Here is a 23528-nt window from a genome sequence, read left to right as displayed (position 1 = left end):
GAATTTGGTGGTAAATGAATGGCTACCAGAGTTTTGAACTGTAACCTGGTGTGGCCAGCAGCACACACATAATTTCAGCACTGAAGAAACAAAGAGGGAAGAGCAGGAGTTTAAGAACACCCTGGGAGAGTCGGGATCCTGCTTCAAACAGAAAACGACACAAAATAGTTTTGAATTGCAACAGTTTAGTGTAGGGCATGGAGCAAAACAAAGCTTTTTGTAATTCACACACAGAGTCGTTCTCTCTTACCTCTAGGTGAGCATAGTTGGTTTACACTGGCTTCCGAAGTCCTTTCCTCCTTTCCTTTGGGAAGCCAGATGAGTGTTACTTAAGGGCACTTCTCAATTTTCTTCTCTCTTAGATTCTTTTTTTTTTTTTAAAGGAAGTAGAAGAGGAAGGACTTTTTTTTATATTTATTTATTTGCTTATTATGTATACAGTATTCTTTATTCAGTCCAGAAGAGGGCACCAGGCCTCATTACAGATGGTTTTGAGCCACCATGTGGTTGCTAGGAATTGAACTCAGGACCTTTGGAAGAACAGGCAGTGCTCTTAACCGCTGAGCCATCTCTCCAGCCCCTTCTTTTATTGTTTTTTTGGTTTTTGAGACAGGGTCTCACTGTGGAGCCTTGACTGGCCTGGAGTTTGCTTTGTTGCCCAGGCAGACCAGGCTGGCTCCCAACTCACAGAGATCCCCCTGCCTCTGCCTCCGAATGTGTGACATCACACCCATCTTTTTTGTTTGTCTTTGTTTTTTGAGACAGGTTTCTTTGTGTAGCTCTCTGTCCTGAAACTTGCTCTGTAGACCAGGCTGGCCTCGAACTCACACAGATCTGCCTACCTCTGCCTGCCGTGTGCTGGAATTAAAGGGGTGCGCCACCACTACCTGGCTATAGTTTTTATATTTTCTGTATTTATTGTGTGTGTTCACGTATGTGTATGTGCGTGTGGGCATGCCACAGTGCAGCACACATGTGGAGGTCAGAGGGCAACTTTTAGGGGTCAGTTCTCCCCCCACCCATGTGCACAAAGCTCCGCCCAGTAGGTTGGTTGAACCATCTCATTAGCCTGTCAATCATTCTTTTTACTTTTATTCCCCTTCTGAATGCTTTGCTGGTACTGCTTTGTGTCCTATTTACGGGGACTCAATCTCCGACGTGTAGAATCTTCCTGACTTTCCGGTCTTCATGTCTCCCTGCAGCCATATGTGTCACTGTCTCAGCAGATGGCACCGCCCAGTCCCAGGAACAGTACCCCTAACAGTAGCAGTGGGAGCAACGGCAATGACCAGCTGAGCAAAACCAATCTGTATATCCGAGGACTGCAGCCGGGCACTACTGACCAGGACCTTGTCAAGCTCTGTCAGCCGTAAGTCATGGTTCCAGGGGGAAGCTTCCCGGGCCAGCACACATCTGCCTTCGCTGGCTTCTTGTCACATGCTCCTAGCTTGAACTACGATGGTTGTATGTTCCTCCCTCACAGCCACGGCATTCGGTCACAGCACAGTCACAATGCGTGCAGAACTCTTTCTTGTTGCCGCTTTTTTGGCTTTGTTGTTTTGAGATGGCGTCTCATGGATCCTAGGCTGGCCTCAAGCAAAATCACCTTGAGAAAAGGGTTCTTTTGTCTCTTGAAGTGTCTTCTTTGTGCTGGAAAAGTCCAGGTGAGGCAGCTGGAGGCTGCTGGTCACACACACAGCCAGGAAGAAAGGAAAACCACTGCCTGCCACCACTCAGTTCCCTTTCTCTTATTTACATAGTCCTGGATCCCAGGCAGGGGCAGCACCGCCCACAATGGCTGAGGCCCTCAACGGGCATGCCAGTAATCTCTATGGTGTGTGTGTGTGTGTGTGTGTTTTGTGTGTTTTTAAACATGGGATCATATAGTCTAGGCTGGCCTTAAACGCCTTGTTCTGCTGTGTCTGCCTCTCGGATTCTGGAGTTAAAGGCATGCACCACCATACCTGGCTATATTTTTATTTATGTGTATATGTACATGCTCGTGTGAGTTTATATGTACCACATGTGTGGGTGTCCTGGAACTGGAGTTACGGACAGGTGTGAGCCACGTGGTGGATGGTAGGAATCCAACCCTGGTTCTCTGGAAGAGCCCTGAGCTCTCTCTCCAGTCCCCTGTACTAGCTGTCCTTGTTGCTATACAGAATCGCCCGTTTTGTTGTTGTAAATGTTGGCATTGTTACCAGTTTGTGGCTATTCTGGATGCAAACAGTGTGCTGGAAACCTACACTTTGGTGTGTGCATGTGAACATATTCATGCTGGGTATATTGCTGGGTCACAGGGTACCCATCTGTGTAGCTATATACTAGAAATATGACAGAAGGGTATCCTACTAGGCATAGTGGTCCATGCCTCCTGTAATCTCAGCATTCAGGAGATGGAGTCAAGAAGGTTCGGGATTCAGAGCCCTTCTCTACATTGCAAACCTGAGGCCTTGTAGCTGCAAGCCCTCTGCCCAGGTGCTACATTCTGGTCTAAGAAACTTCCCTGCTCTTTTCGGCTTTCATTTGCCCTCCCAGGGTCAGCATGGAGGATGGAAGTTAGGAATCCAGAACAGGAGTGGGAAGGGCCAGTCAGGACTATAGAATGAGACCCTGTCTCAAAAAAACATCAGGGAGCCAAAAAGATGGTTTAATGGTTAAGAGCATAGACTATTTTTTTCTGTTTTTTGTTTGTTTGGTTTATTCAAAACAGATTTCTCTGTAGCTTTGGAGCCTGTCCTGGAACTTGCTCTGTAGACCAGGCTGATCTCGAACTCACAGAGATCCACTTGTCTCTGCTTCCCAAGGGCTAGAATTAAAGGCTTGCACCACCCCCACCCGGCTCATAAACTGCTGTTAAAGATCTGAGTTTGATCTCACATTGTGTAGCTCAGTTGCCTGTAGCTGCAGCCCAGCGCCTCCGGCAGTCACAGGCACAAGACCATACAGACACACGCATATTTGAAAATAATGAAATCTTTTTAAAAGTCAGTCAGTCAAACAGCTGGGCATTGGTAGTGCACACCTTTAATCCCAGCACTCGGGAGGCAAAAGCAGGCTGATTTCTGTGAGTTCAAGACTGGTCTGGTCTACAGAGCTAGTTCCATGACAGCCAGTGCTGTCACACTGAGAAACCCTGTCTCAAAGATAATTTAAAAAAAAAAAATCAGTCAAAGAAAAATGGAGGCGTGAAGTGCAGCAGAGAAGGAACGGGTTGGGTGGAGCCTGATTGCGGGAAGCAGGGAGCTGAGCCTCTCTAAGAAGGATGTTTCTCCTGCTCAGAAGGACTTCCTGCCTTTGTCCCAGTGATCTCTTCCTGGGTACTGAGTCCCTAGCTCTGGCGGGCCTGACGGAGAGGTGTGGCCTGGGGCTGGAGGAGAGGCGTGGCTTGGGGCTAGAGGAGAGGCGTGGCCTGGGGCTGGAGGAGAGGCGTGGCCTGGGACTGGAGGAGAGGCGTGGCCTGGGGCTGGAGGAGAGGCGTGGCCTGGGGCTGGAGGAGAGGCGTGGCCAGGGGCTGGAACTCCTGGTTCTCTTGCAGGGGCTCCTTCCGAGGATGGGAAGCTGTGACCCAGCTGTTGCCAGCTGCAGTGGAAATTCTGGCTCAGAATCTCAGGCTGCTCGACCACAGCAGGCTCCACCCTGGGGCCTTGATGGGGATAGCAGCTTGGGTGTCCTCTGGCGGACAGCACTTCCACTCCATCTTGTCTTAAATTTGGGTTAGAATCCAAGTATGGAGCCTCAAAAGACCCCAGGACCAGAGGTCCCCACCTCCTTTTAACACGTTCTATTCCCAACCTCCAGAGCGTTCCCTGGCTTAATTCTTTAGGTCCCAGAAGCTCCCCTGAAAAAGTCGGTGGGGCAGGGGGTGGGGGGGTTGGCGTGGGGGATGGGCAGCCAGGGAATAGAAACCAACCAGTCATCCCAGCTTTAGGAATAAGAGGAGATACCTATTTAATGCTTGTTTAGTCTCAAATTTAGTTCCTGCCAACTGTTTCTGTTCAGTCCTTGTTCTTTTCGTTTTTTTTAATTTTATTTATTTATATAACATTATGTTTTCATTTAGTTTCCATTCCAACTGCAGTCCCGTCCCCAGTCCCTGTCCTGTCCCCATCCTCCCCATCCTCCCATCCCCCCACCCCCCCACCCCCGCCCCCGCCCCGCCCCTCTGTCCCGCCACAGCTGCCGCTGTTCTTTTGACCTTGGCCGAGGTGGCTCTCCTGTCCGAGGTCTTCACACCACTGGAGTAGAATGTAGCAGCTTTTCTAGTGATGCTTCTAACATAACCCAAGAGCTGCGGGGCTCAAGCGCTGGGAGCTGCCCGGGCCCCTGCTGCCGGCAAGGATTTCCAAAAAGCTGAAAAAACACAGACCTCATGAATGTAGACTGAAAGCAGGTCAGAGATGGATTTAACCCATTCCTGAAGGCGGCAGAGGGACGGAAAGCCAGGTCAGAGAGCACAGGCAGTGACCTGCTGGCTCTGAAATATGTTGGGAGAAGGTTGCGGTGGTGAGGTCACCCGGCGGAAAGGCAGCAGAGCCAGGATGTGAGCCAGAACAGTTTGGATCAGGCTGGCGCGCACATAAGACATCAGCTGGGTGCTGGAAAGAGGGGCTCAGAGGAACAAAGGTTCATTATTTTTAAAACGTTTAGTTTTAATTGTATTTTTTATGTGTATGGATATTTTGCCTGTGTATATGTCTGTGTATCACATACATGCCTGGTGCCCACAGAGGCCAGAGGAGAGTGTCAGATCTCCTGGAACTGGAGTCACAGATAGTTATGAGCTGTCATTTAGATGCTAGGAATTAAACCCAGGCCCTCTAGATGAGCAGCCAGTGCTCTTAACCAGTGAACAGTCTTTGCAGCACCTATTTTATTATTATTATTACTTTTTGGGGGGCTTTCAAGACAGGGTTTCTCTGTGTAGCCCTGGCTGTCCCTGGAACTCATTCTGTAGACCAGGCTGGCCTCTAGTTTACAGAGATCTGCCTCCCAAGAGCTGGGATTAAAGGCATCCGTCACCACCGCCTGGCTTATCTTATTATTTTTAATAGGATGAATGTGTTTGCCTGAAAGAAAAGTAGAATCAAGAAGCTAACTGGGTGGTGGTGGCGCACACCTTTAATCACAGCACTCAGGAGGACTGTAGTGACTTTGAGGGGTTAGGGTTATTAAGGACAATGAGACAGTTGATCTCATCGATGTGATTAGACTGAAAAGCGCGGGATAGCAGTTAATTTCCTCTTTGCCACGATAAATACTACAAAATAAAGCAGTTCCTGAAGAACGGTCCATCCGGCCAGAGTCTGAGAGGACACGGTCCACCGTGGCTGGTCACACTGACATCAGCAAAGCAAGGGCAGCCAGGTGGGGGTAGGCTGTAAAGTCCCGGCTGCCCGTTCATCCAGTGCCCCTCCTAAAGCAGTGTCATCAGCTGGGAACCAAGTTTTCAGCCACAGGACATGGGGCCATTCCCGTGGAAACCACAGCAGCCTGGGTATGACAGGGACGGCTTTTCCAGGGAAGCAGGGAAATCTTCCCTGAATATCGGGAGTTCTTCCCCTAGATGGGGGTGGGGTGGGGTGGAATAGAAGGGGAAAGAGAGGTGGGTGGTGGGGGGAGAGGAGATGGGGTGTTCCTATTTCCCTCCCCCCTTTTCCCATGCTGTAAGCTACTTCACCCTCTCTACCATGATGGGCTGAAACCGTGAACCTAAAGAAACTGCCTCTCCCTTAAAAAGTGTTTGTACCAAGCATTTTGTCATGGGGATAAAAACTAACAACAATGGTTTTTTTTTTAGACAAAACTATATAGGTTTGGTTCCATAGACCAACCAGGCTGGCCACTAACTCACAGAGATTCACCTGCTTCTGTCCCTTGAACGCTGGGTTCAAAGGCCTCTGTTACCACTTCCTGAACTAATGGCATTTGTTGTTGGTGTTGTTTTGCTTTTCGAGACAGGGTTTCTCTGTGTAGCTCTGGCTGTCCTGGGACTCACTCTGTAGACCAGGCTGGCCTCAACTCACAGAAATCCACATGCCTCTGCCTCCCAAGTGCTGGGATTAAAGGCATATAAATGGCAATTTAAATTAATTTTTGTCTTTTTTTTTTTTTATACAGACAGGGTTACTCTGTATAGTTCTAGGTGTCTTGGAACTTGCTCTATAGACCAGGTCGGCCTTGAACTCAGAGATCCACCTGTCCCTGTTTCCCCGAGTGCTAGTATTAAAGGCATGCGCTGCTATGCCAGGCTCTTTGTCCTGTTCTTGTTTTGTTTTGTTTTGAGACACTTTGATCTGTTCTTAGCCCCTGTCCCCAGATCGTGACTTTGCATTTCCTTTCCCTTAGATATGGCAAGATTGTCTCCACCAAAGCCATCCTGGACAAGACCACAAGCAAATGCAAAGGTAAGAAGGGCCTTCGCCTCTGCCTCCTGCTGCTGGGAGTCTGAGCGCCTGGTGCTAGGGAGGAGCTGGGGATTTGGGACCTTATGACCGATAGGTATAATAGGTATTTAGACTCCTGGGTGACCAGACAGCCCAGCCGGAGCTGAAAGAACTGTTAGGGACTGGTAGCCCGAAGACTGCCTAGAGCTCCCTTGGCTGGAGTGCGCTCTGGGCCACAGTCTCCGTGGATGGATGCAGGACGCACTGTCTCTGCTGTCACCTCAGTCTCTGTGGATGGATGCAGGACACACTGTCTCTGCTGTCATTGTAAACAGGACGGCCCACAGGTGTTCTCCAGTGCTGAGTAGCTGTGGAGGGTTGGAGCGTTTCTGGTGCAGCAGTGGGAAGAGTAGGGAAGGGCAGCTTCCTTCATTTCTCCTGCTCTGCTCTATTCCTTCCTGCCCAGCATTTCTGGTCCTTTAGCAGTGCCTGAGGTCTAGGATCTAATACCTTAGGTCTGAAGCCTCAAGTTTTTAATGAGAAGGAGAAAGGCAGAATACCACAAGGCTACATTTCCCTTGGCATCCTTAGCCAAGGTGAGGGGTCACCTGGACAGTCACCTGAACACTCTTAATTTCTCTTTCTCCCGCGACATCATTTACACGGACCATAACCCTTGCTCTATCTCCTGAAAAGCCTGGGCCTCCTACCTCCTTACACCTCCCACTTCCCCATGATGCTGTTTCCCTGTTCCAGGCTATGGTTTTGTGGACTTCGACAGTCCCTCGGCAGCACAGAAGGCTGTCACCGCACTGAAAGCCAGTGGTGTGCAGGCACAGATGGCAAAGGTAAGACCACCTGCCTTTCCAGGGTGACCATCAGCGCCAAAGTACTGGTTTGAGGCCTCCCAGTGCTTACAAATATGACAATGATGAGCAAGAATTATCTACAGCTTGCACAGCATGCATGTGTGTGTGTATGTGCATGTATGTATATGCGTGTATGTGCACATGCATGTATGTGTATGTGTGTATGCATGTGTATGTGTGTATGTGTTTATATATGTATGTATTATGTGTATATGTATATGTGCATGTATGTGTATATGCATGTATGTGTGTGTATATGCATGTATATATTTGTGTGTATGTGTTTGTATGTGTATGTATGTGCATATGTGTATGTGTGTATGCGTTTGTATGTGTTTGTGTGTGTTTGTGTGGTGTGTGTGTGTGTGTGTGTGTGCGCACACTCACAGCTTGGAGCTACCTGATGTGGGTGATGGTAACTGGACTCAGATCCTCTGCAAGATCAGAATGTGCTCAGAACCATCTTTCTGGTAGCCTCTGGACACAGACAGGCTGAGCTGCTGCAGAAGACTGTCCTTTGTGTGGCAGATAGGCGGCCAGGCTTCTTGGCCCCCTTGCTGCCTCCGTCCCCACCCGCCCCACTTTCCTGGGACAGATGGTAATAGTTTTGCAGCATTCTCTGAAGAAGCCAGCTGTGCAACTCAGGCTCTGAAGAATGCTCTAGGCCTGCCCCTGCTCCCACAGGGCAGAGAGTGAGCTGGGAAGGGTTGGGGAAAGGAAGACCTAGAGCAAGCAAGGAAGAGAACTGTGTCTCTTGGGTAGAGCTCCCTGGAGCTGAGCATTTTGTATGCTCTTTTTTCCCATGTCAGTCCCTGGAAAGCTAGAAGCCTTTCTGGTATCCTTCCTCAAGGGAGGACAGTCCCCTGCCTTGCTGAGGCGTCTCAGATACTGTGAAGGAGCTGGTAAGGCAGCCCTTCCTGAAACTAGAGTTACAGATGGTTGTGTGTCCCCATGTGGGGGCAGGGAATCGAACTCGGGACCTCTGAAAGAGCAGCCAGTGCTCTTAACCACTGAGCCATCTCTCCAGCTCCAAGACAGCTGTTCTTTTCTCTAATGGTTAAAGGAAAATGAAGTCGGGTATGATGGCTCAGGGCTATGATCCCAGCACTTGGGAGGCAAAGAATTGCTGAGAGTTCCAGGACAGGACAGTCTAACATAGACTGAGAACTAGTCTCAAACGAAATAAAGAAGAAATGAAAAAAAGGATTTATAAAGTAATAATTTAAAAAAAGAAAGAAGGAAGGAAGGAGGGAGGAGGAGGGAGGGAGGCAGGCTGGAGAGAGGAGAACTGATTGCTTTTATAAAGGACCTGGGTCCAGATCCCAGTACCCACCTGGTACCTTAAAACCATCCTAACTCCAGTTCCGGGGGCTCCGATACCTTCTTCAGGCCTCCGTGAACACTACATACACATGGTACATAGACATACATGCAGGCAAAACACCCATAGATGTAAAGTAAAAATAAATACATTTTAAAGAAAAACAAAGGAAGAAAGGAGAAGTTGAAAGAGAGATTAAGGTTGCTGGGAACTACTAAGACAGCGTGATGACTCACAGTCTTGAAAACAGCTCTGGAGACAGGCGCCGTGTAACATGTCTGTGATCACAGAGCTTGGGAGAGGGAGACAGAAGGATCAGGAGTTTAAGTTCATCCTTGGCGGCACAGCAACTTCCAGGCTAGCCAGGACCACAGAGTGAGACCCTGTCTCCAAAACAGGCCACACATGCATATACATGGGAAAAAAGAACAAAACAAAAAACAAAAACAGTCCTGGAGGCAAAGCGGTTAAGAGCACTGGCCGCTCTTCCAGAGGACCCACATCACATGGCAGCTCCCAACTGTCTGTAACTCAGCCCTGGGGCAGAAGTACCACTGTGCTGTCTGTTCTGTAGAAACACCCGAGCCCTTTCCCTGACTTCAGCCCCATCACCGCCCCCTCCCCAGGTGCAGCCTCTCACTTTAGCCTTGGGCGTCCAGGATACTGGATTCTTTAAGGCTCAAGGTAAAGCACTGAGCAGTAGTCTGCCTGGCCCTTTCTCTGTTTCCTCCTCCCCTTCCTGCTTCCCTTCCACCCAGGAGTGGGCAGGTATTCCCACGCAGACAAGCCTGCTAAGAAGGAAGGGGGAGAAATTACTCAGAACTATGGAGTTGGCAAGGCGGTCCCAGTCCCAGGGAATCTGTAACCTCTGGTCACAATGCTGGGCAAGAGAAGCCTTTGCTCTGCCTGGATCTCATAGAGACACCGACATGGCTGGTGGCTTGTATTATTGATTGTGTAGCAGTAGACATAGTAAACACTGTAATTTTTCTTCCTGGGCTAGATAGAGGGTACATGATGATAGAATTGGATATTATAAGCAGCTAAGATTCTCTTTGTTTAGAACCCCCTTAATGTTTCTTTTCTCAAATGTTATTTATTTTTGGTTTCTTGAGACAGGATTTCTCTGTGTGGTCCTGTCTGTCCTGGAACTCACTCTGTAGACCAGGCTGGCCTCAAGCTCACAGCGATCCGCCCGCCTTTACCTCCCGAGTGTACCACCACCGCCGGCTCCTGAGGGTGGGGTGGGGATAAAGATGTGAGTCTCAGTTTCCACTTTTCATGTTCATAGCAACAGGAGCAAGACCCTACAAATTTATATATCTCAAACCTCCCACTGTCGATGGATGAGCAGGGACTGGAGGGGATGCTGAAGCCGTTCGGTCAGGTTATCTCCACCCGAATCCTGCGAGACACTAGCGGAACCAGCAGGGGAGTTGGCTTTGCGAGGTAAGAGACGGTTAAGGGTGGCTAAAGAGAGGTAACTTAGGAAGCAACACACACACAGACACACACACACACACACACACAGACACGCACACACAGGTACACACAAGCAGACACACAGGCACACATAGGCACACAGACGTACAAACACGCAGGCACACAGGCGCGCGCGCACACACACACACACACACACACACACACACACACACACACACAGTGCCCTTCCCCCCTACATAGACCAAAATCATGGTCAAAAGTACCTGCTAAGAACTAGGAAGGTGACTCAGTAAGTCACGGCACTTTCCACCAAGCCTGATGACCTGCATTTGATCCCCGGAACCCACACAGTAGGAAAGAAAGGACGCTAGCAAGTTGTCCTCTGAACGCCACATGTGCTGTGGTGTGTGCGCTCACACAATAAATACACGAAATGTAATAAAAACTGTTGAAACCCTTGGTAGTGAACCGTGTGTGTGTGTAATATGGTTCTAGCATGTAACTTGAACGGGGTGCCTCTGCCTCCCAGTTGCTGGGATTCCAGGTGTGCTCCACCCTGCGTGCCCCACCCTGCCGTAAGCTGTCCATTCCTGTGCTTTCCCCACCGCCTCCTACTAACAGAGAATGAACCACAGTGCAGAGACTTCATCCTCATGTCAGTAGAATGGGGTGGGAGAAAGGTTTGCTGCACTTCTTGGATCTTTAGGGAGATCTACGTCACAGAGCAGACGCTGTATTGGCTCCTGTTCTCCAGGCGCCCGCTTCTGGGCTCATGTGTCATGAAGCTTCAGCTGATCCTAGCCTACCTAAAAAATGATTTCCTTTTATTTAAGATTTTGTTTGGGTGCTGGCAAGGTAAAGGTGCTTAGTGCCGACAAACCTGCCGACCTGAGTTTGACCCACAGACTCATGTGGAAGAAAGAGGGACTCCCCCAAGTCCTCGATCCCCTGCTCACACGCCCCCCAGGTTCAGAGCCCGTGTATCTGATAGAATAGGGAGTATTAAGATGGCCAGGGCTAGGTCTCAACCCTGTCTCGAGACAGACTGGCGATGTTGCTCAGATGATAGAATGCTTGACTTGTATGCATGAAGTCCCAGTTTGACCTCCAACATGGAGTAAGATGGGTGTGTGGTGATGTGCTTCCCTGCAATCCGGGCTCTGGAAACGTGGAGGCTGGAGGATCAAAAGCTCAAGGGCGGGCTGGAGAGACAGCTAAGAGGTTAGGAGCACTGGCTGCTCTGCCCGAGTTCAATTCCCAGCAGCCATATGGTGTCTCTCAACCATTTGTAATGAGCGCTATGAGATCTGGTGCCCTCTTCTGGCCTGCAGGCATACATGCAGGTAGAAGAACACTATATACATAATAAATAAAAGTTCAAGGTCAATTTGGGTCACAGGAGACCCTGTCTATGAGATAAAAACAAAACTGTTTGGGTGTTGTACATGCCTGTAACCCTTAGGCTTGGAAGGCCAGAACAGAAAAGTCACAATTCCGAGGCTCACCTGGGCTACTTAGAAAGTTCAGAGTTGGTTTTATTAGAGCCTGTCTGGGAAACAACTGCGGAAGCTGAACAAGGCCTGAGCTGTAGCTGGGTGGGGTCACTTGGAGTTCAAGGCCAGCCAGGGTGACAGTGAGGCCCCCCAAATAAATACATAAAATATTAAAAATCAAACAAGTGAGTTTCACTTGAAATGAGATTCTGATACTTATGGAGGGGGTTGTTGTTGTTGTTTGTTTGTTTTTTCAAGACAGGGTTTCTCTGTGTAGCTCTGTTATGGAACTCACGCTGTAGACCAGGCTGGCCTCGAACTTACAGAGATCCACCTGTCTCTGCTGGGATTAAAGGTGTGCGCCACCACCGCCTGGCTGATACTTGTTTGTAGCTCAGAAAATACTGTGCTAAACGGTCTGAGCCCTTTGTGTTTAAGTCTCTTGCCTGCTCATGAATACTCCCTTAGTCAGTGATTCCAAGACTGGCATGAACTGGGTATAGTCGCCACCTGTAACCCTAACATTTGGGAGAGAGAAGTAGGAGGAGAGGGAGCCCTTACACTACATGAGACCTATCTTAAAGAACAAAACATCCCCCTCCACCCCCCTTTTATTGGTAACTAATAGAGGTTTTGGTTAAAAAAAAAATTAATAGGCTCAAACTGAGTAGCGCCACCTAATGGCAATTCCTGGCATGACAAGATGAAAATTCACTGGGCTTGAGTTCATCGCTTTTGAAACACATTTTCTTTTATTTTTTAAATTTTTACTTGATTTTTTTTTAAAAAAAAAACTGAAACATGATATGGTCTTGTTGTGAAGCCCAGTATGGCTTTGAACTTGAGATTCTCTTGCCTCAGCCTCCTAAATACTGGAACTGCAGACTTGGGCCACTATGCCGAGCTCACGTGTCCTCTAGGGCAGATGCTCTTAGTTCATGGCGTCCTTAGTTAGCATAGCACCTCCTCCTCCATCCCAAAAGAAATGGTCAACACGTCAAGTCATTACACAGTCAGACAGTTTGGGGTGGACTTTTGGGAGGTTTAGGGTGAGGTGTGCTTGCACCAGTATGTGGGTGTCAGCGTCACATCTGGCGTCTCTGTATGTGCTGGGGACTGAACGCAGATCTCTGTGCTTTACCAAGTGGGCTCCCTCCTCATCCCTGTGCCTGTTTGTTTTCTTTGCAGTAGGGCTAAAACCCCAGACTTCCATCATGCTAGGCACGCAGTGTTCCGCTGAGCTATATCTCCGTCCTTTTGACTTTTCATTTTGTGACAGCATGTCCCAGTTTGGTCTTCGTTGCTGTGATAAAATCCCCTGAAGGAAGACAACTTAGGAAAGACATTTATTTCCGCTCATTGTTGGGTTCATCTCAGGAAAGTCAGGGTGAGAAACCAACCAGTCCAGTCATGCCCACAGTCAAGACAAGAGAGCAACTGGCTACGGTGATGCTTGCTGTAAACCTAGCACTCCAGAGGCAGAAGTAGGTGGAGATTAGGCCTGATCTGTATAGTAAGTTTCAGACCAAAAAGGCTTACATAGTGAGACTCTGTTAAACAAAACAAAACCCACAGCAGAATGAACTCATGCATGCTCACCTGCCTGGTCACACAGTTTAGGGTTCCCTGCCTTGGGAATTGGTGCCACCCATGTGAATTAACTGAAGATCGTCCCCTGGAGACACTGAGACTTCCCAGGGACTCTGGGTTGTGTCCAGTTGACAAAGCTGACCATTCCACAGGGTCTCAAACGCTGACAAGACTGGCCTTGGCCCTACTCTGTAGCTAAGGTGGATTTTGAATCCCAGCTCACCAGTAGCTGGGACTGAAGGACGGTCAGTGTCTGTTTATCCATTTATATTTTATTAATTTTATTATTTCATGAACTTGTGTGTCTCTATGTGTGGGCGTTGGTGTGCTATGGTAGGAGGGTGCAGGTCACATGATAACTTTTAGGGATCACTTTTCCTCTTTGACCATGAGGGTTCCAGGGATTAAGCTCGTGTCGTTAGACTTGACACGAGAGACATCAGATTCGCAGGTTCCTTGACCTGCTGAGCATCTTGCCAGCCCCTGGGCAGAGCTGCTGAAATCTCAGCTAGCGTGGTCGTAAAGCAAGGTCCCATTTCAGAACTGTGAAGCGAGCCGGCCTGTGGGTCCTGTATCCAGTGCACATTTGAGGGGTAGAGGCGGACATTTTCCAAGCGTTCTCACAGCTTTGGGTGGTGCACAGCCACTGGCACCCACATCTTCAGTTCTTTCTCAGTCCCCTTCCCCCAATGGATGTCACCAAGGAACGTGAGCCCTCACCCCCACCTTTAAAAAGCATTTATTTATTTATCAACTGCTGGGAAGAGAGCTGGCTTTAGGAGGAAGCCAGAGGACAGCTCACAGGAGTCAATTCTGTGTAGGTTCTGGGGTCATTCAGGTCATCAGGCTTGGCCATGGTACCAGTGAGCTGTCTCACAGGCCGCCGCATGAGCCCCTCACTACCAATCTTAATAGATAATTGGGCCCTGATAATTATTGCCAGAAATAAAAAATATCAACAAAATCATTGCTTGTGCATTTTCATCAAATAAACAATTGAAACTTACTTATTTATTTTCAAGGCAGGGTCTCTCTGTGTAGCTTTGGAGCCTGTCCTAGAACTAGCTCTGTAGACCAGGCTGGCCTCAAAACTCACAGAGATCCGCCTGCCTCTGCCTCCTGAGTGCTGGGACTAAAGGTGTACACCACCACCACCCGGTGAGGAATTTTTTTTAATGGTTCAGTAGCCACTTGAAAACAATTTTAAATTTGTCTCGTGTGTACATATGTATGTGTTGAGGTCAGAGGACAGCCATCAGGAGCTGGCTCTCTCCTAACATCATGTGGGTTCCAGAGATGGAACTCAAGTCGCTGGGCCTGCTGGAAGGTGCCTTTTCCCCCGAACCCCCCTCATCTACCCTCCGTTAGGAATTCTATAGTAAAGGGCCAGGGATGCACCCAGTCAGTAGAGTGTTTGCTTGTCGCAGCCACATCGCCCTTGGCTCAGTCTTTACTACTGCATAAAAGTCAGACACGGTGGAGCATTTCTGCAATTGGGGCACCGAGGCAGGAGCATCAGAAGATCAAAGTCATCTTTAGAGGATTCGAGGCCAGTCAGGAGCATCCACACACTCTGTCTGAAAAACAAACAAACAAAAAGGAAACGCAGCTGCCTTGAGATGAACACGTGTGACAGGAACTCCATGTGTGAACCACATAAAGCTTCTGGAGCATGCATGGGACTAGGGACCTGGGTTCTCCTCACTGAGTGTGTGTGGAACACGTGTATACCCCGGACAGGAACAGCCTTACCTCTCATATGCTTCTTAGGATGGAGTCCACAGAGAAGTGTGAAGCCGTCATCACCCACTTTAATGGGAAGTATATCAAGACGCCCCCTGGAGTGGCAGGTGAGTCCTCTGGGACTCGGGCTGGGGGCCACTGGAGGGACACGCCCAGTGTGACGGTCCAGCCCGGCTGCTCTGTTCTATTACCAGCACCATCTGACCCTCTGCTCTGCAAATTTGCTGATGGCGGGCCAAAGAAACGCCAGAACCAAGGAAAATTTGTGCAAAATGGACGGGCCTGGCCGAGGAATGGAGACATGGTAGGCAGACCTGAGGAAACACAGACTCCTAAGGCGTTAACGTGGGGTGGCAGTGGCCTCGGCCTGGTTTCTGCGCACGAGGGCGGCACTCGAGGGCGGCACTCGAGGGCGGGCTGTAGCTGCGTGCTGCTGGTTGTTTACTCGCCCTTCGGTGCATATTTGTAACCTGCAGAGTTCCAAAACCCCGCAGCGGGACTTGTGGGTACTCTGGGCTCAAAGTAAGAACCCTGTGTTCTTTCTTATAGGGTGGTATGGCTTTGACCTATGACCCCACCACAGCTCTACAGAACGGGTAAGGATGCGTCAGATGATTAAGTCACCTGAAAATGTCAGTGGCGCGGGTCCAGGCATTTGGGTGTTTCGTTTTGATTCTCAAATAGCAGGCAGTGGATGGAGGGGGCTCACTGAGCAAGGCCTTTCCCACAGGTTCTACCCAGCGCCATACAGCATCGCCCACAGCCGGATGCTCGCTCAGTCTGCGCTCTCCCCATATCTCCCATCTCCTGTGTCCTCCTATCAGGTAAGGCATGTTTCCCCCCTATTGTTTAAGTGAAGAAATAGGAAGCTTTTTTATATATGTACACATAAAAATGCTATGTAAGAGCATAACGTGTGACGTATGTGTGTATATAAATAGCATGCATCCCTACACGTGTATCTGCTCATACATGCAGTGTATATGCATATAAACACTTTGAGAGGCATCCTCATGAGCTCAGCATGGTGGCGCACACCTTTAATCCCAGCACTTGCAAGGCAGGTGGATCTCTGTAAGTTCGAGGCCAGCCTGTTCTACATAGGACATAGGCTAGCCTGGTCTCCATAAGAGACAAGTCCTCCTCTTTCTGTTTCTACCGCCCCACAAATAAAGGCCGGTGCGCGCCCTACTGTGTTACTTTCATGTGGACGAAAACAGATACACAGGGCTTCGGCAGAAACTTCCTTTATAAATTGATTTATAAATATAGCCATATTTAACATATTTAATGTATTGTCACTCTCACAACACCTTTTTAGGTCCTTTTACTTTAGTGTGTGTTTTTGCTTCTGTGTATGTACGTATTTGTATTTCATGTGTGCCTGGTGTCTGGGGTCAGGTGTTGGATCCCCTGAAACAGATGCCTGCGAGCCACAACGTGGGTACTAGGAACCAAACTAGGGTCCTCTGGAAGAACAGGTACTCTTAACTGCTGAGACATCTCCCATCCCTCAATACTTTTCTTTTTTTGAAAGATTTTTTTTTATTATGTATACAACATTCTGCCGCCATGGATGCCTGCACACCAGAAGAGGGCGCTTGATCTCATTACAGATGGCTGTGAGCCACCACGTCATTGCTGGGAATTGAACTCAGGACCTCTGGAAGAGCAGTCAGTGCTCTTAACCTCTGAGCCATCTCTCCAGCCCCCTCAATACTTTTTTAAAATAATATTTATTCTCATTCTACATGTTTGTGTAGGTCAGAAGACAACGTGTGGCAGGTTCTCTCCCTCCACCTTAGGGGTTCTAGGGATCTAATTCAGGACTTCAGCTCTGGTGACAAATGCCATTTCCTAATGAGCTAGTGCAACACCCTTCTCTGTGTGGCCCAGGCTGTCCTGGAACTCACTGGCCTCCAACTCAGAGATCCACCTCTTTCTGCCTCCTGAGTGCTGGGATCACCCAGCCCTTTGCTTACTTTTAACTGTGTTGTCTGACTTATATGTTCCTAATATTTTATAAATAGTTTGTTCTATTTTATAAATAGTTTTTTGGTGGGGTGGGGGTATTTCAAGACAGGGTTTCTCTGTAGTTTTGGAGCCTGCCCCTGAAACTAGCTCTTGTAGACCAGGCTGGCCTCAAACTCAGAGATCTGCCTGTCTCTGCCTCCTGAGTGCTGGGATTAAAGGTATGCCAACCCCCATATATAGCACAATTAATGAAAACCAGAGACAGAAATTGGGGTTCAACTTGAAGGTCAGAAAAGCAAAATAGCCAGCCACTGGCTCTTACCTCTACCTCAGTCCAAAATGGCGAGCCTGCCTCCAGGAATCTCAGAATGAGACCGAGAGCTGTCTCCTCCAGTTTTATAATCCTCTCTAGTGCTAGGATTAAAGGTGTGCACCATCACTGCCCAGTTTCTATGGCTAATTAGTGTAACTGCTGGGATTAAAGGTGTGTGTCACCACAGCCTGGTCTGTAAGGCTGATCATTGCAGCTGTATTGCTCCCCGAGCTTCAGGCAAGCTTTATGTATTAAAATACAAATGAAGTTGGGTGGTGGTGGCACATCCCAGCAGAGGCAGGCGGATTTCTGTGAGTTAGAGGCCAGCCTGGTCTACAAAAGCTAGTTCTAGGACAGCCTCCAAAGCTACAGAGGAACGCTGTCTCGGAAAAAAAAAATACAAATGAAATATCACAATATCCATAGCCTGGAAAAAAGCAGCTTGCTTGTGTTGTGTTCTGAAGGAACATGTCAGTTGGTGGGGGCTTTGCTTAACTTCTCGGGCACTGAATCTAGGCAGTTAATGTTTTTATTTGTTTTTGCTTATATCAGAGAGTGACCCAGACATCTCCTCTACAAGTTCCTAACCCATCCTGGATGCAACACCAGTCGTACCTCATGCAGCCTTCAGTGAGTGTTCAGAAGTGGGCAGAAGCCAAAGAGATGATTTGATGTAAAGAAAAGCAAAGGGCTTTGATGGCAGGATGTGTGGGTGTGAGTTCTTACTTAGAGCATTGTGAAGCTCGTTCTGTGAGTTCTTAGACAAAGGTCTCTGCAGACTGAAGGTCAGGGTGCTGCTCCTGTCCCAGAGCTGGGCTGCTGCTCACGTTAATTTCGAGGCCTTGAAAATGGTAGCAGATGATTCTCTAGTTCCTATGTCATCTGCTTCTGCTCACCCAAGCCTTTAATCCCAGTACTTGGGAAGCAGAGACAAATGGAACTTTGTGTAGTCAGCCTGATCTACATAGAGTTCCAGATAGCCAGGGCTACATAGATACATAGAGACACTGTCCAAAAAAAGAGTTGATGGCCCTGTTTGTCATCAGCCGCTGCTTGAGTTGTCTTTGTGGAAGGTTGCTGCCTAACCATTTCCTTTATTCCCTCCTCTAGGGCTCAGTTCTTACACCAGGGATGGACCACCCTCTTTCTCTCCAGCATGCCTCCATGATGGGACCTCTTACCCAACAATTGAGTCACCTGTCACTCAGCAACCTGGGCACGGTAAAGGGTTGTCTCTAAGCATCATTCCTCCAGAGTCAGGCTGCCTGTGAAACACTAGCGCCAGCCCTTCCGAAGGATGGAAGCATGCTTTCAGTCAGTGAAGGTGCACTCAGACCTGGGATAAAAGCTTCTAATCCCCGAGGCTGAGTAAGATATTTAAAAGTTCAAGGACAAGCTGGGAATATAGCCATTCTGCCCTACTCCCTACTTCTAGGTGCCTCCCAGTCCCAGAATTAAGTAAGTTTTAAATGTTTGTGTATTTGCTCAGGAATCAGTGTGTATTTCCTAGAATTCATCAGAATACTAAAAGGAAGGGATGGAGCAGCTGGGGTTTCTTTTAGGCCTGACTTGTGCAGGGAAGGGGCGTGGAGGGAGGCGGTGGGAAAGCAGTGAAAGCAAGCAGGCCTGTCTCCAGACTGGTGTCCTTGAACGCCGTCAGGACCTTCTTGAGAAGCACCCACACCACTAAAGGAATCTTTGCTTTTCAGAGCTCCCAAGTGCTCTAGACTACCTGAGAACCATTGTTCTTTTTCATTCCAGTTCATGCCAACAGCTGCTGCTATGCAAGGAGCTTACATCCCCCAGTACCCTCCTGTGCCTTCTTCCAATGTTTCTGTTGAGGTAAGAACATTTCTTTGCAGCGAGGCTAGGACACAGTGAAAGGCAGACTTCTGTCCTGAGCAAGCACTTTCTCTCACAGCACTGCTGATTCTGGTCCTCACTAGGGGGTGTGAGTATAGGAAGGAAAGGGCTGGCTCACTGGTGTTCACTTCAGACCAGGATGCAGCTTGAGTTGCTTAAATGCTCTAAAAATTAGCAGTTGTTTATGTATTTCCCAAAGTAGCTGTACCACTTCACCCTCTTTTCAGCTTGATGCTGTGAGCACACTTGCATTTGGGGAGTGAGTTGAGGATGCCATTCAGCTTTGGCTGACTTGGTGAGGCTTCTTCAGTGGGAGGCGAGCGTAGGAATGCATCAGTAACTTTCCTTGGCTGTGATACAGGAGAGCAGTGGTCAGCAGAGCCAAGTGGCAGTGGAGACACCCACAGACCATGGGGTCTTTCCTTTCCAGTTCAGTAAGTAACGAGGTAAGACCTGTAAGCTGGGGGCATGCTGTTATGCTGAACTGGGAGATGGCTGCTGGGTCTTGTCATGTCCCCTCCACACCCTCTCTACCTTCTGCCTCCTTTAGGCAAGAGCCCACATCTTTGTTAAACAGAAATGCATTTTTGGAGATGCTTCCAGACTGCAGGTTACAGGCGATCTGTAGACCACAATGAGCACTAACACGTGGTCATCATTTCCTCATAGGCCCAGGCCTGAGAAAAGACGACTGTGCATGCCTGCCTTGGGCTCTTTTCCTATTGATGGAGGGAACCATGTTGCTCTTCGTATGTACTTTATCCAAGATCAGAAAACTTACACTGGCTGAGCTGCCTCCCATCTTCACAGAGAGGTTGGGATATGTTGGAAATTACTTACGAAGGCAAATGATTTCTTAAAAAAAAAAAAAAAGTGCTGGAAAATGGAAGGAGCCCTGCTTGCCAAGTTTAGTTATGGACTATTTCTGATGTGTCATGTGTTTTAAATATGCAGCCCTAAAATTTTTTGTTTTGCAAAGCTCTCAGTTCACAGGGTCTCTGTGTAGCCCTGGCAGGCCAGCCTTGAACTCACAGGGATCCTACCCACTCTGTCTCCTGAGTGTACCACTATGCCTGGCTGCTGTTTTTTCCTTTTTTAACTTCTTGTCCAGATTGTTCTTTTTCTTTTCCTTCAGCTAAGCCTTGCCTACTTTGCCTTTTTACAGTTTTTAATTTTATGAATTTGCCTTAAATTTCATGTGGGACTGGCAAAAGGGAGAGAATTGCAGACAGTGGAGGTGGCTTTCCCTCTGCTCTCTGAGAAGAGACTGGAGTTTTGACTTTGGGAAGCAGACATGTGACAGCCTTTGGAAGTTACTCTTCAACCAAATTTGGTGGCAAGTTCAAAGAGGATGAGGACTACAACAGACATGGGTCTGACTGGAGCCCAGCTTCAGGAATGCCTGCTCTGCCTCCTAGAGGGTCTTCATTCTATTCCAGGTCTCACAGCCCCATCCCTGCTGCTTGTGGCCTTGCTCAGTCCCCCTAAACATTCTTCCCCCATGTGCAAGTTCTGCCCATATGAGGTTGTTGCCGTGTCTATCATCAGCTTTGACTGCCATGCTTGGGGAGTGGTCATGTGTGCCTGGCACCTAGCTGTAGATCAAGGATAGTCCTGAACACCGACAGAACAGAACCCCACCTCACCTCCTCCACCCCTCACTCCCTGGCAGCTAGAGTATTTCCCTGCCTTCTGGAGTAGGCTAAATCCCCAGCCCAGCCCTGGACAGAGCCTCGTAATATTCATCAGGAGTGCCAGCTGCACATAGGTGTCCTCAACAGTCTTTAAAGTTTAAGAAATTCAGCAGGAGCTGTCTCAGCAGGGCTCGCTCATATGCGTGAGCCAAATGCAGTTTGAAGGGCTGAAGGTGAGAACTGTGCTGGGCACTGTGCTGGGCTTGCTTGAGAGAGGACCAAGCTCTTTGTGCAGCACCCTGCCCAGCCCTAGAGTGTTTGGACCCCTTGCCCAGGGAACCAGAACACAGAAATCACTTTCCTTCTTGTGGAAGGACAACAGGGTGTTAGGATAGGAAAAGGAAATACATCAGCTCATTACTTACGCCAGGAGGGACCTTGAAATGTGTGTCTTTTTAACTATCAAATCCAGTTTCACCTCCACTAGACAATCAGACAAAGCAATGGAGAGTGGGAAATGTGCTCAGAGGCTTGTATAGGAAGGAAGGGTTGAACGTGGTGGTGGGAAGACACTGGCTTACTGGTGTAGCAGCTGTACATACTGCAGAACTGGGACTCCTGGTCTGACTGCACTTCAGTGCATTCTGGGAATAAAGGGCTCACGGCAGTGGTGAGCATAGAGTATAAAGCACAGTATGGGCTAGAGATGGCTCCGGTTGGGAGCACTGGATACACTTCCAGAGGTCCTGAGTTCAATTCCCAGCAATCAAGTGTGGTCTGGTGCCCTCTTCTGGCCTGCACACATACATGCAGGCAGAACACTGTATACATAATAAGTAAAAAGAATAAAATTACCAGATTTTTTTCACTGGTGCTTCCAACCTCAGGGAGGTCAGTTATATTCAGTTAAAGCCCTCAGTGACAGAACACTAAAAAGGCCGCTTTCTTGTTAGTGGTCTTTAAGGAAAACAAAACCAAACCAAGCCCAGAACTCTACTGAGTGGGCTATTTGGAAGCTCTGCTGGTAGCCAGGGCCAGTAGGGTCCTGTTGTCACCACTGCCCTGTCACTACCTCTTAAAACTTGTTTCTTTTTCTGTAGCTCTAAAAGCAATTTGAATGGCTGATGGTTTTAAAAATTTCAATTACCTTCTGAGGTTTCCTCTGTGAGTACTGTTTAGCTTCCAGTGTTTCTGGTTGAGCAGGTGCGAGCATGGGAAATGAGGGTAACCTATAATTTTTTTTTATAGTGGTTAATGGCACTGTGTAATTCTGCTTAGTGATTGCCACCCTCTCTTGTTCGCTCATTACTCAGTAGTGACTGGGGACAGGAAAGAAGGATGTAGGCTGTAGAGGGATGGTCCGCAGGACACAGCTCCACAGGAAGCACCCCACCACACTACCCAAGGCTCTCAACACCATGCCCAGTGCTTCCTGAATCCTGCAGGCATGGAGGTCAGACTTTTCTCTTTACATCTCACCCCCAAATTGTTTCCAGTTAGAACACACTAGAGTCCTAGGATGGTGTCATCCTTTACCAGGCTCCAAGCCTACCCAACCCACCTCAGGGTTACTAGCATCCCTCCTGGGATTCTTAAAGTGTTTTTAAGCCAAGGATTTGAAGAACTGCCCAGCCTGTGAAGTTAGGTGCCTCTGAAGAGGGAACAGCTCGTCAGTAATAAAGAGTTTTTTATTGTTTTGTTGTTCCTGCTGTCCTTCCCTCCCAGACATGCCCCCACCTTCTGGAAAAGTGTCAGAACTGCATTCACTGAAGGCTAGTTGTTGCCTTCTTAGCCAAGAGCAATACAGTTGAGTCAGGTCCAAACTTACCCCAGCCCTTTCTAGACCTGAACTCAGAGCAGGACTAGTCTCAACAGTTGGTTATACAGGCAAATCAAATCTGTACCTTGTCACATGGTTCTTCACAGTTCCTCTGTGAACCAAGCACTCCACTTCTGAGCAGCCTGCCCTTTCAAAGTGCCTGTATGCATTAGAGTCCTGAAGTTGGCAGGCTCCAGCAAGGCCTCTCCTCAGCAGCTAAAACCTCTGGGTGCCTCTTCTGCTCCGTGCTGACCCTTGCTGGAGGTGGTCTCCATGTGGCAGTGACGAGAAAGCTTGATGCCCTCATCACCCTTGTGACCGTGGCTCTCGGACTGGCATCTGCTTGTTCAACTCCTGTTCTCCTTACTCAACTACCTCAGTCTCTCAGTTCAGCACAGGCAAAGCACCTGCTCCTCACCCTTCACCACCCTCGTCTTTGAAACAAACGCAGACTCTTCAGTTCAAGAGCCAAAACTGCCTTCTGGATTGTCTTCTCTAGCAATTTGTGGTCCCTGATCATCTACAATAGCGTGAGTGCTCCAGATCAGTCCCTGTATGGCAAGCCAGGGCCTAGGCTGTGCAGTGACCACCTTGGGCAATTACTAGTTACCCCAGAAACACCAGCTTCGGAGCAGACTAAGACCTCAGAGAATAAGAGAATAGACTTGGAGGCTGCCGTAGAGCTGAGAGGACCAGAATGGACGTCTCTGCTCCTGCCCCTCTCTGGGGCAGGTGACAACTCTATTGGACGGACGCACTGGAGAGGAAGTTTAATTTATACTTAAAACACATTTTGTACATTTCCCCTTCACCCAGAGACCTGTAGTTCTCACCCTCCCATCTGCAGTGCTACCTCTTGCCCGCTCTCCTTGGCTCACTTCTGCCCTCCCTCCCCTGCAATTTGGAAGAGCTTTACTTTTGCTAACTTCAATCCTTTTTTTTTTCTTTTTTTAAAATAAAACACAAAAGTTGGTCTTAGTGTCTTATCCATGAAAACTGGTGATCTGCCTGCTCTTGCCATCACGGCACACAGGGTCTGCTCCACACTGGATGGGGCTGCTGGGAGTCAGACCCACCCCA

General features: G+C 48.6%; 1 protein-coding gene across 9 annotated transcripts in view; it reads left to right on the top strand.

Moving 5' to 3' along the window:
• Positions 1-23421, top strand: part of Rbms2 (RNA binding motif single stranded interacting protein 2) — a 67174-nt gene extending 43753 nt beyond the window's left edge. For 5 of the 9 annotated variants that reach the window (XM_087902034.1, XM_087902032.1, XM_087902033.1 and 2 more), the window contains 13 exons: positions 1203-1369; positions 6349-6407; positions 7143-7234; positions 9868-10025; positions 14873-14952; positions 15040-15149; positions 15395-15441; positions 15576-15669; positions 17685-17762; positions 18243-18353; positions 18894-18974; positions 19357-19441; positions 19665-23421. In XM_087902034.1, the coding sequence (XP_087758160.1) occupies positions 1227-1369; positions 6349-6407; positions 7143-7234; positions 9868-10025; positions 14873-14952; positions 15040-15149; positions 15395-15441; positions 15576-15669; positions 17685-17762; positions 18243-18353; positions 18894-18974; positions 19357-19437 (1134 nt within the window). In that variant the 5' untranslated portion in view covers positions 1203-1226 and the 3' untranslated portion in view covers positions 19438-19441; positions 19665-23421. The remainder of the gene's footprint in view (positions 1-1202; positions 1370-6348; positions 6408-7142; positions 7235-9867; positions 10026-14872; positions 14953-15039; positions 15150-15394; positions 15442-15575; positions 15670-17684; positions 17763-18242; positions 18354-18893; positions 18975-19356; positions 19442-19664) is intronic. The other 4 variants (XM_087902035.1, XM_087902031.1, XM_087902028.1 and 1 more) reach the window with 2 other exon arrangements.
• The last annotated feature ends 107 nt before the right edge of the window (positions 23422-23528 follow it).

This window comes from Myodes glareolus, chromosome 26, assembly GCF_982192425.1.
Source record: "Myodes glareolus chromosome 26, mMyoGla1.1, whole genome shotgun sequence".
NCBI classification, from domain to species: domain Eukaryota; kingdom Metazoa; phylum Chordata; class Mammalia; order Rodentia; family Cricetidae; genus Myodes; species Myodes glareolus.
This window is presented reverse-complemented; position numbering and strand designations above follow the sequence as displayed.